Source organism: Mesoplodon mirus, assembly GCF_964341445.2.
Source record: "Mesoplodon mirus genome assembly, chromosome: 2".
NCBI lineage: Eukaryota > Metazoa > Chordata > Mammalia > Artiodactyla > Ziphiidae > Mesoplodon > Mesoplodon mirus.
Window position 1 is genome coordinate 141,689,401 of NC_138977.1, and position 18,306 is coordinate 141,707,706.

An 18,306-nucleotide genomic window follows, 5' to 3' on the forward strand; every position below is an offset into this window, starting at 1 on the left:
ATGGTATTATCATAGATCTATCCAAAGAGCATTCCAAAGCATATATGGTATAGCCACTGTACATTTGAAAATAGGGACATTTTGGAGAGTTTCGTGCCTAGGCCAAGTTCAGCCTAGAGAAGTAAGCAATAGCCTAGTATCCGGGAGACAGAGCGTTAGCACCTAGGAAGCTGAGAAGGGTTCTGGCATCCTCCAGGACTCCCAAGTCAACTCAATATTGGTTACTCTTAAGGATACTTTTGACTCTTAACGGAAAAGACCAAGTGGTTTGCATTATGAATAACTAAGACTAGATTAGTAAAATGAAGGAGCAAATAATTCCAGGGACTTCCATGTCAGGGCCTATTTGGGATGTTATAGAGAGAAGGCATCACTACAGTAGGAGAAAGGTAGGATGATTCAGTGACCTCTACTGTATCTCTTCCAATGCCAAAACGTTACTGCCCCAATTCTTGAAACAATTCATTTCTAGAAACTTTAACGTCATCGATGATATTACCAAAATTCTCCACAGTAAATAATTACGTAATTTTTAAGAACTCTATTCGCTAGTATATGCAAGCCTAAAATGGCTTAAAGCAGATTACAGATCATATCAGAATACACATTTTATTAAGGTAGTAAATGTTCCTCTGGTCAGAAAAACAAGATCCAAACATGGGCTTTTGTGACTCGATTGTAAAATGCAGGAAAATATCAATAAATTTTTATTCAGTGCCTACTACGGAAAAAGCACCTTTGGGGAACAGATAAGTCTACAACATAATCTCAGTCTCAAAGAATTACAATATCAAAGGAGAGATAAGACATAATCTTTGAACAGTGGCAGAAATTCCCACCCTAAAATATGCCAATTTAGCATACGGATTATATTGAACTAAAAGCACTGAAAAGGGGACTTCCCTGGTGGCCCAGTGGTTAAGAATCTTCCTTCCAATGCAGGGGACGCGGGTTCGATATCTGGTCGGGGAACTAAGATCCCCCATGCCGTGGGGCAACTAAGCCTGTGCGCTCTACAGCCTGCATGCCACAACTAGAGAGCCCGTGTGCTACAACTAGTGAGCCCGTGCACTCTGAAGCCTGTGTGCCACAACTAGAGAGAAGCCTGTGCACCGCAACGAAAGATCCCGCATGCCTCAACGAAGATCTTGTGTGCCACAACTAAGACCCGCCACAGCCAAATAACGTAAATAAATTTTAAAATAAAAGCACTCAAAAACAGCAGGTACAAGAAGGGTGCTCCGACCTCCCCTTTTCTTTCTGAAAGCAGTAGATAAAAATTCACATATGAAGGATTCCCTCTCTGTACCAGGAGGAAAGGAACATTCTTACCACCAGAGATGGGAAGTGGAGGCCGAGAGAACTCTGTACAAACAGACTTTGTTAAAATATCTCAACTTCCTTTAGTCTCTTCATATATTTTAACTACTTTTCTGTACCTGTCTCTCTTTGTTCAACCTAGTATATAAACTTAGGCTTGGCCACATCTTTGGGTCTTCATCTTCCTATGGGGTTCCTAGGTACATGTAAAAATCTGCATGCAGGACTTTCCTGGTGGTACAGTGGTTAAGAATCCGCCTGCCAATGCAGGGGACACGGGTTCGAGCCCTGGTCCGGGAAGATCCCACATGCCACAGAGCAACTAAGTCCACGTGCCACAACTACTGAGCCTGCGCTCTAGTGCCCACGAGCCACAACTACTGAGCCCACGTGCCACAGCTACTGAAGCCCGTGCGCCTAGAGCCCGTGCTCCACAACAAGAGAAGCCACCGCAATGAGAAGCTCGCGCACCACAACGAAGAGCCACCTCCGCTCGCCACAACTAGAGAAAGCCGGCGCACAGCAACAAAAACCAAAAAAAAAAAAAAAAAAAAAAAAATCTGTACACTTTTCTCCTGTTAATCCATTTTATGCCAATTTAATTTTCAGGCCCAGCCAGGGATTTTAAGAAGGTAGCGGTAAAGTTTTGCCTCCTCTCCAATATTAAAAAGTAAACATTAAAAGTAATGAGTGGTTTACAAAATGATGTTCCTAAAGAATTTCTGGGAGAGATTACTTGGGCATGATTTAGTCAGAGAGGTAGGCTTTAAACCTAGCTATAAAAGAACAGGATTAAGAAGGTAAAGGCAGTCCCTGAGGTCAGGATTTGAAGGTGTGTTTCGGGGACAGAGAGTGAACCAATTCCACTGGATAGAAGATATATGTTGCAGAGAAGCAGGTAAGAAGGGTGAAAGGGGAGGTTGGGAGTCTGAAAGCACAGCCATGAATACCTAGTGCACGAGTTTTTAACTTAATCGTATAGTTAATGTAAAGGGTCATGGCAGGAAAAAAGGACAGGGCAAAAAGGAAAGAGAAAACCTGGGGCTTCCAAAAGACGTACAGTCTGATGTAGTGGAAAAGATTAATTTTTAATATGGTTACTTGTTATGCAGTCATGCTGTAGGCCAGTAACATCATATGATAAATGACACAAATGTTTCCAAGTGTAAATCATCATATTCCAACTTGGCAGCCACCAGCAGACACACATTTTCCATTGGGTCAAAAGGACCCAAAATTTTATTTGCACACAAAAATACAATTCTGTGTTTTTTCCCCTTGAGAAACGGTCCCATAGGCAACATTCGAACGGCCCCCATCGTGAAATCACCACACCATGCTCAGCACGGCCTGCGGTTGAGTTAGTCATTTTTTGTGCCATAGGAAGGAGGTGACAGTTACTGCTTGGATAGTTTGTAGGGCATAACCTCAAAGGAACTTCCTCACACTATATAGTAGAAAGGAATAAATGTTTGTTTTGAAAGATAAGCATGGGTAAGTAGGAAAAAATGCTCAAGGGCAAATACTTTTGAAAAAAATGCTTTATGAAAGAATGTTGGGTTTTGTTTTTTTCAAGAAAGGCAAGTTGAAGCAGACCATTTTTGTTTTTCAAGAGTACTGCCTGCTTTTCTTCTTTCCAAAATTTGCCTGATTTTACAAACCATATGAAGCATATTTTCCATAAGGATTAAGAGAATCCCCTTAATTGAAGTTTTTACTTAAGAAATTAAGGGACTATATGGTACCTATTCCAGTGCCAAGGAGAAAAAAAATCCCATTATTATGTGGACTTTCACACTTGACTTTTTTTTTAACTAAACTTTTGAAATCAAGCAATGCCAGCTTCCCACAAATTCAAGTTATTCCGCTTTATAATGATCACTTCTCAAAAAAGCATTTCCAAGTCTCTACATGTGCCACATACCACTTATAAAATGTAGAAAATGTTTAACTCCAATACTCTCATTTACAAGCATTTCAAACTACAAGAAAAGAATGACTGATTCCAATCCCCAAATGATTTTGTACTTTTTTTTCTACAGCTTCTGCAAGAATCTGGGTTTCACTAACTGGGCCTATTGTTATGGTATATTCTATTTAGGAATTGTAAATTAAACTCCCAGGCTTCAAGTATGGATAAGGTCTACATAACAGAAATAGTGTAGGACTTTTAAAAGTAGTTTTCACATCTTTTTCTCATTCAGCTTGTTCTCTTTCCTGTTAGCTGTTTATCCTTAAGTAAGTCATTTCATCTTTCTGTGGTTCAACAGTATTTACTTTAAAATGAAGGAAAGGAACTAAGTAATCTTTAAGGTCCTCCCAGATTTGATGTTGAGTGGCTTCAAACTATTCTCTAATACTAATTCCCAATCACCTAATATACATATTCCCCAACCACCCTTCTTCCTTTGTCCATCCTCACTATTGTTTCTCACTTTGACCAACAGAGAAAAATAAAAGGAATAAGGAAAACCAGGACACTGAAGTTGCCAACATTATTTTTAAGATACTCCAATGATTTAAAATGTAATGCCTGGGCCAGGGTGTGTCCAGGGTGCAGCGGGGGGGGGGGGGGAGTAGGGGAGTTAATGTTCTTAGATAATCGGGAGAAAATAGTTGGCTTGCTGAATTTTCCATCCTAGAATTTGGTATTTCTGACAACAGTGTTCAGATAGATACATAATTCACTTTTCTCAGTCTGAACTCTGTCTGGGGAGCCAGGGTGGAAGAAAGAATTAATAATTTAGTTTGCTTGATTTTCAAAGACTTTGATTCTCTTCTCTGCCTTCTTGCTTCCTGCCTTTGGTCCACTTCATCACTCATTAATTGTTCAGAGACAGATGTGTCCTGGGGGAAAAAAGATTCCCAAATCTGCACAATTAGTAGAATGTTCAATGTACAAAATTTTGGTTTGCTTATGCATTTTATTTATACAAATGTTCTCTCTGCCTTATGTTACCAGTTATGGACCAGTTATGAGTTGGTTCAGTGATTAGTCACCTAGATCCATCCTCACTCATCTTCCTCAACGCATCATCTCAAACCCACCCTTCCTGCCTGTCTCCACTGTCCTTGTCACATGAATCATCTTGACAGTTATATTAATGATCTAGCTGGTCTCCCTCTTCCACTGCAGTCTGTCCTCCACAGCGCTGCCTGAAGAATCTTTCTGAAACTCTAATCTGGTCATGTCACTCTCTTGTTTATAATCTGGCCTCTCTGTGACTCCTTCTCACTCACAGGATGGAGCTCAAACTTTTCAACTTGACATTCACACTTTCCATGGCTGGCTCCTCTCCTTCCCACAGACACCTTACTTTCCAAACATTCTAAATTACTTGCAATTTCCCCATCATGCCATGATCATTCCCGCTAACATGTCTTTGTACTGATCTGGTAGGCTTTTCTCTCCCTTGTCTACCTGATGAATTACTACTCATCTTTCATGACTTCTCTATGAAGCCTCCCCTGACTTGCAGAGACAGATGTGGTGCCTCTTCCCAGAGTGTCTCCATAGGCCCAGTCACCAGCTGATATGGTAATACCAATCACATGGTTAAAAATGTATGCAGTACTAGTCAAAGACTGGGATTCTCAGCACCTAAAGTACGATTGTTAAATAAATGACTAAATGGTTGACAGAGCCAAGCAATTTTAATTTTCTCTCAAAATTGCCAATATTGTTAACATTAGAAACAGTATCAAAAACCTTGCAAAAAAAATTCAATTTGGTCATTAATCTAAGCATCTTTCCTTCTCTGAAGCTTTTATGAATAAATCTAGCAAGGCAATCGACAACAAATATTTATTGAGCTCCTACTCTGTTGTAACAAGCACTGTTCTAGGTATTAGATAGTGAGAAGTTAAACTGATAAATTTTAGTTTCATCTTTGTGTTTATTTTATCTTCCCTAATTGGATTCTGTTTCTGGTACCACTGAAGGGCAATAGCCAAAAATGGCCAAAGGCAGATTCGAAGAGGAAATTACAGGTAATTCCAAAAGCAGGTTTAAAAACCACAAAGTAACCAATTAGAACTCCACATGGTCTGTAAATACCTCTAACACCCTCAGTTTTCTTTATAAAGATAGGCCTCTCTACATTTGGAGTAGAAGGCAGACTCTGGGTGGCCCAGGAGAATAAAATGTATTTCTGTTAAGGAGTCAATTCACTCACAGCTTCTACTGCAAATCTGCAACATGCAAACTTTGTGAAACAGACAGGACTAGGATCTTGGACCCAATCTCTTTGCTTTCTGAAGTGCCTCTGAAGTGTGCAAAAGCTTAAAGAGGGGAATGGGGAAGGCAGAAGGTCTTTTGGCTCTGTGTATAATTTTGACGGAATTGACTGGTCAATCAATTTTCATGAAGATATTTTCTTTATTCAGTAACAGATTTTGTTAACAGATCATTTGTGCTATAAATGGAGCATGTCCCATTTGAAATAAATTCTACTCCACTAGTTCATTCCTTTTTAAGAAATCTTACATTTTTATCAGCTCTTAATTACTTAATTTATAATCCATTAGCTTAAAAACAAGTTAAAGTGTCCAAAAACATCCTTTCCAAACATAAACACCAGCCTCTAAATTTTCCTCTCCAGCTCCAACATTTTAATACTTAAATTAACAACTCTTTAAACACATTGGCTTGTTTTCTCATCCTCTTCATCTTTTGCTCCAAAAAACTCCTCTCTGCCTCAGCTACCCATGAGCACAGAGAAACCCAGATATCCTCAGCATTTGAAAATGGCCCACCTTCTTCTAAGATCTTGACTTGAAAATTCTCCTCTGTCCTCAGCTGTCTACCTTTGCTCTTTCCATACTCTCTGTAAGCCTGTATTTCATCGTCATTGGAACCTTCATCCAATTCTTCTGCCCGGTCATTTCATCAAATACTCAGACTGCTGCCCGAAAATTCCTGACCTCTTTCAAATTCACCATTTCTTTTTTTCTTTTTTTTTCTTTTTTTCTTTTTTGCGGTACACAGGCCTCTCACTGCTGTGGCCTCTCCCGTTACGGAGCACAGGCTCCGGACGCGCAGGCTCAGCGGCCATGGCTCACAGGGCCAGCCACTCCGCGGCATGTGGGATCCTCCGGATCGGGGCACGAACCCGCGTCCCCTGCATCGGCAGGTGGACCCCGAACCACTGCGCCACCAGGGAAGCCCCATCAAATTCACCATTTCTTTTTTTTTTTTCTTTTTGCGGTATGTGGGCCTCTCACCGTTGTGGCCTCTCCCGTTGCGGAGCACAGGCTCCGGACGCGCAGGCCCAGCGGCCACGGCCCACGGGCCCAGCCGCTCCGCGGCACGTGGGATCCTCCCAGACCGGGGCACGAACCCGCGTCCCCTGCATCGGCAGGCGGACCCCGAACCACTGCGCCACCAGGGAGGCCCAAATTCACCATTTCTTAATGGTCCCTTATTCTCTGCCTTAACTGCCCCTCGAACAGCTACAAGGACTGTCTTGATAAAATCTGGAAAAACACTTAGTGGCTCCCCCAAAATTTCCGGTTCCATGTGAGCTGAGCTCTAAGCACTGCTTTTCACTTCATCAGTTGCTGTTGACCACGCGTTAGCATCCCCACCTCTAGCCATTCCAGACCCTGCTCTCAAGAACCAGTCAGTCCCTTAATGCATATTAACTTTCAAGAGAAGTCCATCCTCTACTTACCAAAATCAGGGTACATTTCTGTAATGTCCCTCTTCTGCCTCTCAAAGTTCCATTGTGTCTTTTTCTTCCTTCTCACCTTTTGTTCTTTCCTCTGGGAGAAGAACTTTTGTTGCCAAGGTTATAGAGCCCTCGTGCTGTCTTCTATCCCCTCCTCTCTATTCTGGAATTGCGTTCCTTTAGCTCTTTCCTCTGCCCCGTCTTTCTCAATTGCCCTTGTTCTTGCCCTACAAAAAGGCGCAGGTTTCTGTTATTCTAAAAATCCTCCCCAGCTGTTACCTGTCTCTAGTTACTTTCCTATCATCTCAAAATTTCTAGAATAGTCTAAAGCTGTTACTTGCGTTGTACTCACCACCCACTAATCCCATGCAATCCGGTTTTTATTACCACAATTTCACCTAAATACCACCCACCAAATTTAGTTGGGAGTCTGCACAGCTTTTGACATTTAGTGACTAATTTCCATCTTGAAAGTCTCCTTTGGATTCTAAAACATACCAAGCCTTCAGTGCCTATGCTTCTTTGACCACCCCTCTGTTAGCTCTAAATCCCAGCTATGCCTCCTAAATATAGGCATGTTCCTCGAGGTTTTGTTCCTAGCCTGCTTTTAGTTCCATTCTTTCCCTTAGAAAAAAATCAGTGCTACAGATTCCCTCTCACCCCCATGTGGGTGATGGGCCATCACCCACCTCTCTTAAATTCTAGACTTTTTTCTCAGTGACCTTCTGGCCACTCACCTGCACTGTAAGAGTTTATCCCAACAGAACTCATAACTTTCCCACCCCACATACCTCCTAAACTAATTCCACCCATTTCTTTTAACAGAGCTACCATTTGCCTATTCACCTTGGTCCAAAACCTCAGCATCATTTTCAATTCTTTCCTCCTTCTCAGCCCCACATACAAATAACTGCAAAGCCCTTTAGGTTTACTTCTCACGTTGCCTCCTTCTTTCCATTCCTACTAACCTCCAAGCTAGTTCTGACCCTTAATACTTCTTTCTTTTTCTAAATTGGCCTCTTACCTTAATAGCTGCCATTTTAATCTCCCATAATTCTTCTACACTTACCTATAATCGAATTCAGAGGCTCTTCACTGTGGCTGTGCCTTAGAATCATCTGGGGTGCTTGGAAGACAGACAAAAGACAAAGCCCCACCCAGGGCACAGGTTTTGTTTGTTGTTGTTTTACTTCCAGGTGGTTTTAATGTACAGCTGAAGTTGAGAACTGCTGCTAGCCAAACTGGAACTCAGTTTTTTCAAATACTCACCTTGCTTTCTTACATCAAATTTATTCAGCTCGTTTTGTCTGATTCCTTACGGCACTTATTTCTCTGACTTGGACTACCGTTAGTCCACTGTGCTTTCACAAATTTGTTAAATTTTTTAACTTACAAATTAACCTGAAACTTTGGTTTAGAGGTTGGTCTTGCCCCCCCCCCAACCAACCTCTCCTTTCTTCCAATCTTTTACTAAACGTACATATGCAGCAAGCAGTTTTTAATAAAGTTTATTTTATTTTGGCAATTAGATCATGACTTTAGGTAAGTAACATCTCTGAACCTGGCTTTCTCATCTCTAAAGAAGATGCAATAGATGACCTCTAAGTTTCTTTCTACCACTAAAAGTATGATTCTATGATTATTTTATCAAAACAAGCTCTTGGACCACTTACTCGTGAATGATAGAAGCTTTTAGTATATTTTCCCAAATTACCTAGTTCAAAACAGTTGTAGGTTCTCTGATGGCTTTTGCTCTTAGAGTTATTGCCATACCTAGTATGACTCAACTATCTGACTTTAACACCAATCTTTTAAATAGTACAAAATAGAACATTTAAATCTGCTTTTTAATCACTGTAATCCTGAAACGACCAGAATAACAGTAAGAAGTGCCATCACACAAGTTCTTAAATCTAGATGCCAAGTTACTATTATCTTTTACAAACGGATCGAATCCTGTTTGTTCCATTATTACCATATGCACCTGGCCAGGGGAAGCACACATGTTGTTTTCAGAAGAAGCTGTTAACTTTAATAATAACATATGAAAAATAATCATGGCAACGAAGTCATTTGCTACTTATTCCTGATAGCTAAGTGCAAACAATATATGCAGAAAAACATTCCATTTCCTAAATCATGGTCAAATTGATTAATTATGAAGGAAACACGTTCTGGTAAAAAGAATGAAATGGTAAAGGCTAATGTGTAACATAAAGGTACCAGGCTTGCTGCCAAGAAATGAAGAAAATCCTGTATCTGAAGAGTCCTGGTTCTATGCTAGCTATCAGAACATTTCTCAAGCCAGGCCTTTGTTTCTACATTCTCAAAATGAAGACATCAAACTAAAAAAGCAATTCCAAAATTGCCTGATATAATCACCCAAGAAGCTTTTTGAAATTAATATCAAGCTCCTCTCCTGGAGATTCTTCTGGTAGAGTAGGTCTGAGCTATGACACAGACTTCTGATTTTTAACTTTTTAACTAGTGACATATTTACTTTCATATATGGTTGAGAACCATAAAGTATATTCTGATAGCTATTTCTAGCTCTAGAATTCTTCTGCATATGGAATAATGCACATAGTAGGGGTTCAATAAATGTAGCAAAATGGCTTGGTAATAGTCCAAGAGAATATCAGAAGAATCAATAACTTTGTCAATTAAGTACATGGCTGTCTTATCTAATAAGTGAAATAATGGAAAAAAACAGTCCTCCAATTGTCAATTGGCCAAAAGGGGGATTTAAAGTTTTGTTTTCAAGATGTGTAAAAAATGATGCCAAACTTTCTCTTGCAATATATATATATATATATATATATATATGTTTAAAAATGGGATTGTACTTCTTTGCTAAAGAGCTATACATAAAAACTGCCATGAATACATTACTCAACAAAAAGAGGAAAGATTTAGGAAAAGGAGACAATTTAAAAAATTATATCAATCTTCTGGAAATGAACCCTCTGAGTTTGATTCCAATATTAACTTTAGGGTAAAAACGTTAGTTTTTAACTCCCTTCCTTTCACTTTAAAAACCACTGTTTTTTATTTTTCTTAGTCATAACTGGAATGTTCATTCTATGGTTTGGATTTTGAAAACCATATAATAATTATAACAGACTATCATTTAAGGCTTCACCTTAGGCCTTCACAAAAAGAAGCATATCTGTTTTTTCACATTCCATTTTTCTGCTGTGACATTTTATAAACTGTTGACAGGAAACTACTCAATTACAGCAATCCTGCATTGGTTTTATTCACAATTAAATTATCTAAATAAAACTTCTTGGAATGAAAAGAATGGCACTCAGAAAATATGCTGGAAAGGAACTATTTAACAAAAATATTCATTCTGTCAAGTTGTAGTAGCTGAGGAAGAGGGACAAAATTGTGGAATAAAAAAGGAAAGGTTAACCCCTCTATCTGGTGTTTTTCACTGGGTAGTATCAAATAAATGGCAGTGGAATTTATAAGAAATTTCAGCTTTGCTGATGCTTTCAAAGCCTTAGCACTTTAAAATGATCATCAGTATTAAAAAGCATAGGACTCATAAGCATTCATGAAGACACACCCTAATATCTTTTCCTTCTAGGTTTAAACCATCACAAAGGAGGCAGTTTTGAATCAAAGTATTTATGCTTTGCACCTGACAAGCATGTTAGAGGTCTGAACCTCTAACCTATTGCTACTTCCAAATACAGGCCTAAGACTACCCTCTTAACATTGTAATTTTAATGTATTCCCCATATAGCCTGAAGTTAAAACTCCACAGCATACCTCATTTCTCATAAAAGTTATACATTTCTTTCAATAAAAGCTACAGCTTCTTAGTCTGGTTAGTATAGCTACAGACAGCTCTTATACCAATTCCTAATTATACGAAGGGTCTAAATAACAGAAAATAGTTACACAGTATTTTGAGGGAGTCTGTTTATACACTTCATTAAGGAGCCAAACTTCAATGAAATATTCAATATTAAGGAATCAGTGATATCATCACATAACTTAAGTACAAGAGGAAATAAATTCACATTTTGAAATACTGTAGATTATGAAATGGCCTCCAAAACACAAATACTCATTAAAAAAAAAAAGTTCCTGCTTTCAGAGCACAGAGAAAATACTTGATTACACCAAACGTCACAATGCCAACTAATAGGTTAGTGGCTTGATGGAAAAGCATTAAAACACGTTTCTACCACTTATGTCTTGTCAGATTAAACCAAAATCAAAGCCTATTTAAAAAGAGTAAGTACTCCAAAACTAGTAGCCAAATCATGTAAAGAGACAACCAAAACAAAAAAGCTGGGTTAAGAGTTTTGACAGTCTAAATCCTGGGCTCATATTATGTCAACATCTTATTCTCAAATGCAGATTATTCAGCTTTGACACATCACTTAGACGTAGGGAGGAGTTCGTGAAACTGAGTCTGAGGGGTCACATGCACAAAATTTTATCAGACCCAAAGGTTCTAACCATGTCGTGACTTCAGCAGACTAAAAACTAAAAATATTTACTTTCTTTATATAAAGTTTCAGGGCCCTCAGATTTCTTATTCCATAAAACATGACAAAATGTTATTTGATCAGGTCACATTAGAGACTTATGAAACGAAATGAAAAGGTAAGGACTGGAATGTGTTTAAAACATCTCTTTGATAATGTTAACTATTCCCTTGGTGCACTCTTAACTTTTAGAATGTTTTATTAAAGTGACAGTGCCAGAGACTCCAAGCATGCCTACAGAACTAAGTCCTTTAAGTTTTGCAGATGAAAACTAATTTCTGACTAATCCAAGAGAGTTAAGATAAACATTTTTTAAAACTTACAAATACGTCCCATTGCAAGAAACTACGACATACACAAAACCCCTTGCTTACAAAATAGCCAAAAGAGGCAGGAATTGTTAACACTAATTACAAAAAAAGTTTTTTCACTCTGTAAAGTGATTTACTCAGGCATTTGTTGAAACACAATTTGGATTACAAAATCTTGATTAATGCATTTTCCAAGAAACATCTAGTTCAAAATTTGAGCTCACTTGCATCTAGATTTGGTATGTTAAGGGAAAGAAAGAAAATGGGTATGCATGACGAAAGAGTCGAAGCAAATGACAAAAATCACCACCACAGTACAGGATAATAAATGAAGAAATCAAGAGACAGGTTCATTAATTAATATATTTTCTGCATTATAGTTAACATATGTACTTTCTTCGTGTCACCTTATCTTCCGTTATGTATTGATATTTTGTTATATTCAGACATGAGTACATTTCAACAGTTTTTGCAATAAATATCATAAAATAATAGATTCGCATAATAAATATTCTTTACAATAAAAAAGTTTAACAGACTTTTGTCTTAAAAATAGTCAGAATTCAACTTTGTGATTTATACATAAAATATACAAAAAGCACCACAATTTGTGGTTAAGGCAATGAAAACAGAAAAGATTAGAACTACTCAGCTGTTAACTAACCAAAGGGTCCAAAAACCATTAAGGAGCCAAGATCACTTTAGGCAGCATAGTTCTGTGACATGTATAGATCGATCAGCTATAAATATCAACTTCAGTCATCCAAGTGCCCTCAGTGACAAGAGTAATTTGGTGAAAAGCGTGGGGTACGGAAGGAAGGGAGCCGAGTCCTTCACAAATATGAAAGCTTTGAACGAGGATGAACAAGATACAACTAATATATCTCCAATGTGAAGATTTACATTGTAAAGCGAATCTAAAATTACACGGGAAAAAAACCCAAAAAACAAAACTGGCATCTCTAGAATAAGATAATGCCAAAACTGAGGGGAGAGTACGTTGAGGGGCAAGAAGGAGAGGGCAGTGGTTAAAGGAGAATTTAAATGTTATAACAGAAACATATCCCCCTTGCTACTTAAGGGTCCAATGCTATGAAGACAGCCCTAATTGGAGACAGATTTAATACATAGCTTATTTAAGCAATTAAACGGTTGCCTCTTTAAAAAACCAATTTCCCTACTCCCAGAGTACCCAATCAAAAACAGCTCTAAATCACTGTAGTCTGGGTGTGTGTGTGGGTATGTTCATGTGTACAACTTTGGAAAGTTGCTTGCAGAACAAAAAGGCTACACAAAAGCCCACTGGCTCTCAATATCCTCTCGAGTGGATGGCAGAGGCTCTTGTCATAAGGGGGAGCCAGGTGCAGTTTCACAGTTCACTGTTACTGAAGATCATCCATTAGAGAAGAGTAAAATCCATGAGTCAAACCTTGGGAAGAGGGGGAGAGAATGTGGGAAACAGGGAAAAACTGCAAAGAAAATAAAACCAGTATCTAACAGGATCTTTTCATAACAGCCACAGCTTGAAAGCTAGAAGTTCAGGAGGTCCAACCCACCTCCAAAGATCATGATGGTTTACCCTGACCCCGGGAGGGGCAGCTCTCCAGCTTACAGTAGACCGTGTTGGAGTTCTTACATCTGCACCCTGGGCGGTGGATCCAGTCATAACACCCCCTGCACAGCTTCAGGCATCCCTTAGCAGGAGGGTAACAGAGTAAGCAAGGTAAAAACAGAGACATGGCTCCCATACACAGGTACCTAGAGCAGCAGTGTGACTGTGAACAGGAGCAAGGATTATCCGAGTAAGAATCCCCTTCATCGTCATTGGAGCAGTGGTAGAAGATGCCCTTGACCAAGCACATGCAGGTTCCATATTCCACCATGCTCTCAGCAGAGCAAAGGCACTGCCGGTTACAGGCCAAACAGGATGGCAGGGTCCTGGGAGCTGTGCATTCTCCGCACTTGCACTTCCCACACTGTTCACAAATGAACTTGTGCTGTGTCAGGTCCTCTTTCAAGGAACCCTTTAAGTCATCCACAGTCAGTTGCTTGGGCTGGGTCCGGACTGCCCTTTCAGACCTGTGACCAGAGACTGGTCTGGTTGGTGGTGACCTTCCTAACAGCCCCTGCTCAGAAGAGGCACTGCTGTTGCTCCCAGAACTGGCTGCACTTCCAGTGCTGGTCGATCTGCTCAATATGGGGCCTCTGGTATTATGTGAGAGTCCTGCGTGTGCCAGGTGGCTGGTAGGTCTATGCTCATAGTTGTTATTCACGTTAATTGCTATGATTTCATGAGTCCTTTCATGCTTTTCTTGTCTTGGGGCTGTTCGAAGAGCAGGTCTTTTCACCACTGATGGCCCTTCTGTGTATTCATTGCTGCCTCTGATGGCCTTGATCTGGTCTAAGGACAAAATAGCAGCAGGCTGAATCTCTCTCTCATAGTCTAATCTCTGACGGTTATCCAAGGCAGGCTGCTGGATCACAACTAATGAACTGCCACTGCCATGCTGATTTTGGGGATCCATGTGTAGTGATCTTGAATTCTGGCAATCAGTGGAAACCTGGCATGCATCTGAAATCCTAAAAGGAAATCAAAGATGAAAAAAACAGAGAAAGAAATAAATGACGAGAAGCATTTGGGGGAGGGGGGATGAGAGAAATCCTGTCAAGTCACAAATTGCCTAAACCACCTGGTAATGATCTCCCTCATCAGTGGATTACAATGATGTTGGGGTCCTGGCCAGAGTCCAATTCTAAGAGAGGCTGAGGACCACATCAGAGAAGAAGAATGTAAGCAAGAGACCCCATGCCATAAGAATTAGAAGTTTTTTCAAGTTTTAAAAAGCAGAATCAAGAAGTAATGTCTTCCTGTTTGTGAATCTAACAAACAATTAAAATGGAGTATGCCCTCATGGGGAATATTGAGTATAAGCACTAATAAACAACTCTCATCTAAAGAGAGCTCAGTATCAGTTCATGGGTGTTTTCCATAAAGGAAAATAGCCACTCTTTAAAAAAAAATTAAGAATGGCTTTGGCACTGTTGCCTTCTGTTATTTGTTTGCTGTTACAAGCATTAGATTAATGGTGAGGAAATCAGTCAAGGTATACTTCACGCATTTAAAAAGAAAAAATCAAAGAGATTCCAAACTAAAATGGAATCTCAAAATAAGAGGTCATTTTTCAGGAGAAACCAGAATTTTAAAGCTAGCTCATTATTAATGTACAAGATGCAAATGTAGACAAATACAACAGTTCTTGGTGTTTTATAGCCTCTAAAGCACACACATGAAACTTAATGTACAGTTCTGTGAACGTTAAGAGTATTCACATTTGAAATCATGAAAGAATTTTTTTTTTAGGTTTAAATAAGGGCTCACTCACCTAATGAGATAACTTTCACACACAAGTAAGTGTTAGGCCTTTAGTAGTATGGGGAAATCCTGGCCATTTTAATTATCTGTATTTCCTCTAATTTAAAAATCTGTATTTACATGACAGATCTTGATTTTCAAAGGCACTGCCAACTCTGAATCCATGTGCTTCTTGTAATAAAGTACAGTAATATGCTGATAAAAATAAGCATTTGTTTCCACACCAATAGTTAATAGTTCCTAATTTATAATGTCTTCTTCATAAAACAATCAAACATAAAAACGTTTCTGTTTTCAGTCAATGGTAGACTAGAACATTTTTCAACAAATTCCTCCCAAAGCCTACAGATTTGATCCAATTCAAGAATGAAAAGAAAAAAATGCCCATTTCCCACTGCTACCTTGAGCCAAAACACATCAGCTTAAGGAATAAAGCGGAAAGAAGTCCATTTCATCTCTTAACTTCACTCAATGTCCCCGGACTAAGTCTTACATGTTAACTTCTTGGCGTTCCCCTCCCTCATTCTCCCAACTCAGATCCTCGAGTTTCTACTTTCTTCTACTTTCTCTGTACAGAAGGAGAAACACATTCGCAACCTGCTGGGTTTAGTCCTGGAATCCTTAAGGGCTGTTCAAAAGATTCCATCGTTACTCTGCACAATATCATTCCTCCTCGCAAAACTCTTTTTAACCCAATGCTTTTAAAGCAAAGAGTACCTAAAGGTAGTAAGGCGGATTCCACACGAAAGGAAAAACGGTGGATTTGAAGAGGGCAGATAAAACACCAGGCACTTGAATCTGAGTTTTAAACGCTAGCTGTGGCAAAGTTCACGCTGGCCGGTGGCGGAGACCACCGGATAAAAGGAAAGAGCGAAGAGACTCGGCCGCCTCTGATCTGAAGCAAAGCCCCTCTTCCAGCAGTGACAGTCCTCGATCTAGCCCCAAACACGCTCACACGCTCTCGGCGGACTGTCTTCCCCAAGAAACCCCGAATCGAAGTCGAATACCTTTTCGGACAATCCCATCACATCCTAAGGATCACCGTGGATTTCCAAAACCTCTTGGCGTATGCCACCAAGGAGGCTCACAAATCGGGGAGAGCCTTCAGAGCGAACGCGGGCGCCAAAAAGCAAGCCCACGTCAGGGAGGGTTATAAATAAATAGCTGTCTACACTTTAAAGGAGAAGCCGGATTCCTAAAGAGCCGGGGCGCAGCGAGCTAGGGGCAGGGGCTGCAGAGCGGCGTCGCCACATCGCCGGCTACCGCGGTGGAGCTGCGCCCTCTGCAATCCGCGCGGAGACAAGCGGGGAATAAAGAGTTGACGGCGAGGAAGGAAAAGGAAAAAGTTATGAATGAAAACAAGTTTGCTCGCTCGCTCTCTCACCCGCTCTCGCTCTCTCTCTCGGGCAGGAGGAGGGGAGGAGGCTGAGGTTACCATTACCTCAGGAGGGCGGACTTCCCCACTTTTAAAGTGGCAGTGCCCTCTCCCCTCCCCTCGCCGCTCCACCGCTCTCACTACAAGAACACAGTGGCAGCTCGCTCGGGCGCACGCAGACCCGGGCCAGGGCGTCCCCAGCGAATTGGGGCTTTGCTCAGGCTCACGCGGTCGCAAACACGTCGTTCCCGGCCCCAGTCTCAGGGAGCCTCCGACCCAGAAAACCCGCCGAACAGCTCCGAGGCCCCCCCCCGCCCCGTTGACCCCCCCAAAAGCCTCCCTGAACGCGTCTTTCCCCCGGGAGGGGGGCGGTTCCTCCGAGAGGACACCCCGGGTCATGGCGCCACCGCTGCAGGCGACTGAGGACGCGGGGCCCCGCTCGCCATCCCGTGCGGAGGCGGAAGGTCGCCCGCCCGGTTCCGGAGCTCCGAGCGCCCCAGCGGGAGGGCCGCGCCGCGGGAGGGGGTCGCCCCCCTCTCCCTCCTCTGCCCTCCCTCCCCTCGCGCGGCCCCGGCCCCCGCGCTGCTCCTCCGGGCCCGCACCTGCCGCCCGCCCCGCCCCGCCCGCGCGCCTCCCGCCGCGGCGGCGGGAGAGCGGCCGCCCCACACTCACCTAGGCCGAAGCGGGGGCGGGGAGCCAAGCCGTGCAACCCAGCCCGGGTCCCGGTGCGGGCGGCTGCGTGCACGCCCCGCATCAACCGCGGCGAGGAGAACGGGGAGGCATGGCCCGAGCTGCGGCCGGTCGGCCCGCGGCCTCCACCGTCCCCGCCGGGCAGGAGCGCTCCCCGCGGCCCCCTTCCGGCTGCGGGGGGCAAGCCTCCGGAGACTCCGCGCGGCCGGGCGTAGACTCCTCACAGCTCGCGTGCGCCGCGCAGCTCAGTAACATCCACCTCCGGGGCTCTTCTCCTGCAGCCCCCTCCGAGAACCAGAAAACAATTCCCTTCGGGAGGGCTTTCCGGGTCTCTCCGGAAAGCAAGCGAGGGAGCGGCGGGGATAAGGGTGCGTGCTCGGACCAGAGTTCTTCTCGGGTTCCAGTCGCTCCTCGCGGGAAAGGCGGGAGTGGCGGCCTCCTGACGCGTGAAAATCCACGTCACGGACGTTCGAGGCTCCGCGGCGCCCGGGACGGGGCTCGAACCGGCGTCCGCGGGCGGGTCACGGAGCCGCGCAGGCAAGCGGGAGCACACGCCTGCGAGGCCGAGCCGCCGCTCTCCGCAGGTTGGGGGGGGGATTTTTTTTTTTTACCGGCTTTTTGAGGGGTGGTGGTGAAGGCAGCGAGGTTTGGGGGTTCTCCTCCGGGGAGGAGGCGGGGCGCAGGTCCCCCCGCGCCGGTCCAGGCACTTTCCCGATCCCGCACGCCGGGCAAGTGCGGGCACGGCGTCCCCGGGAACTCCGGTGCTGGCAGTCAGCGTCTCCCGGGCAGCGCTCACTCCCAGTCCTCCGACCCTCCTCTTCCACGGCCGAAATGCCTGCTACAGACGATTAGAGAGAAAAACACGTTAATTTCCCTTTCTTTCCAGGCACTTGGCCGCGCAGCGCGCTCCGCCGCCCGGGAGGAGAGTGGAGCGGAGCGGGCCGCTCGCCAGCTCGCCAGCCGCCCGCACCCGCTGCCATGTGCTGGCTGTTGCTCTCCCAGTGATTGACAGGCGGGCGCACAGTCGGCGTGTCAGCAGCGAACCAAAGTAACATGCAGT

The 18,306-nt window shown here is 42.9% G+C and overlaps 1 protein-coding gene across 2 annotated transcripts; it reads right to left on the bottom strand.

Moving 5' to 3' along the window:
- Positions 1–12,153: 12,153 nt before the first annotated feature.
- On the bottom strand, positions 12,154–17,476 carry SPRY1 (sprouty RTK signaling antagonist 1). Of its 2 annotated transcripts, none has more exons than XM_082645770.1 (2): positions 17,229–17,476; positions 12,154–14,388 (listed from the first exon to the last, which is right to left on the bottom strand). In XM_082645770.1, exon 2 carries the CDS (start codon positions 14,331–14,333, stop codon positions 13,374–13,376), a length of 960 nt encoding a protein of 319 aa, XP_082501896.1. In that variant the 5' UTR covers positions 14,334–14,388; positions 17,229–17,476; the 3' UTR covers positions 12,154–13,373. The 2 variants fall into 2 exon arrangements, with proteins under 2 accessions (XP_082501896.1, XP_082501895.1); XM_082645769.1 differs by lacking the exon at positions 17,229–17,476 and adding an exon at positions 16,189–16,801.
- Positions 17,477–18,306: the final 830 nt, after the last annotated feature.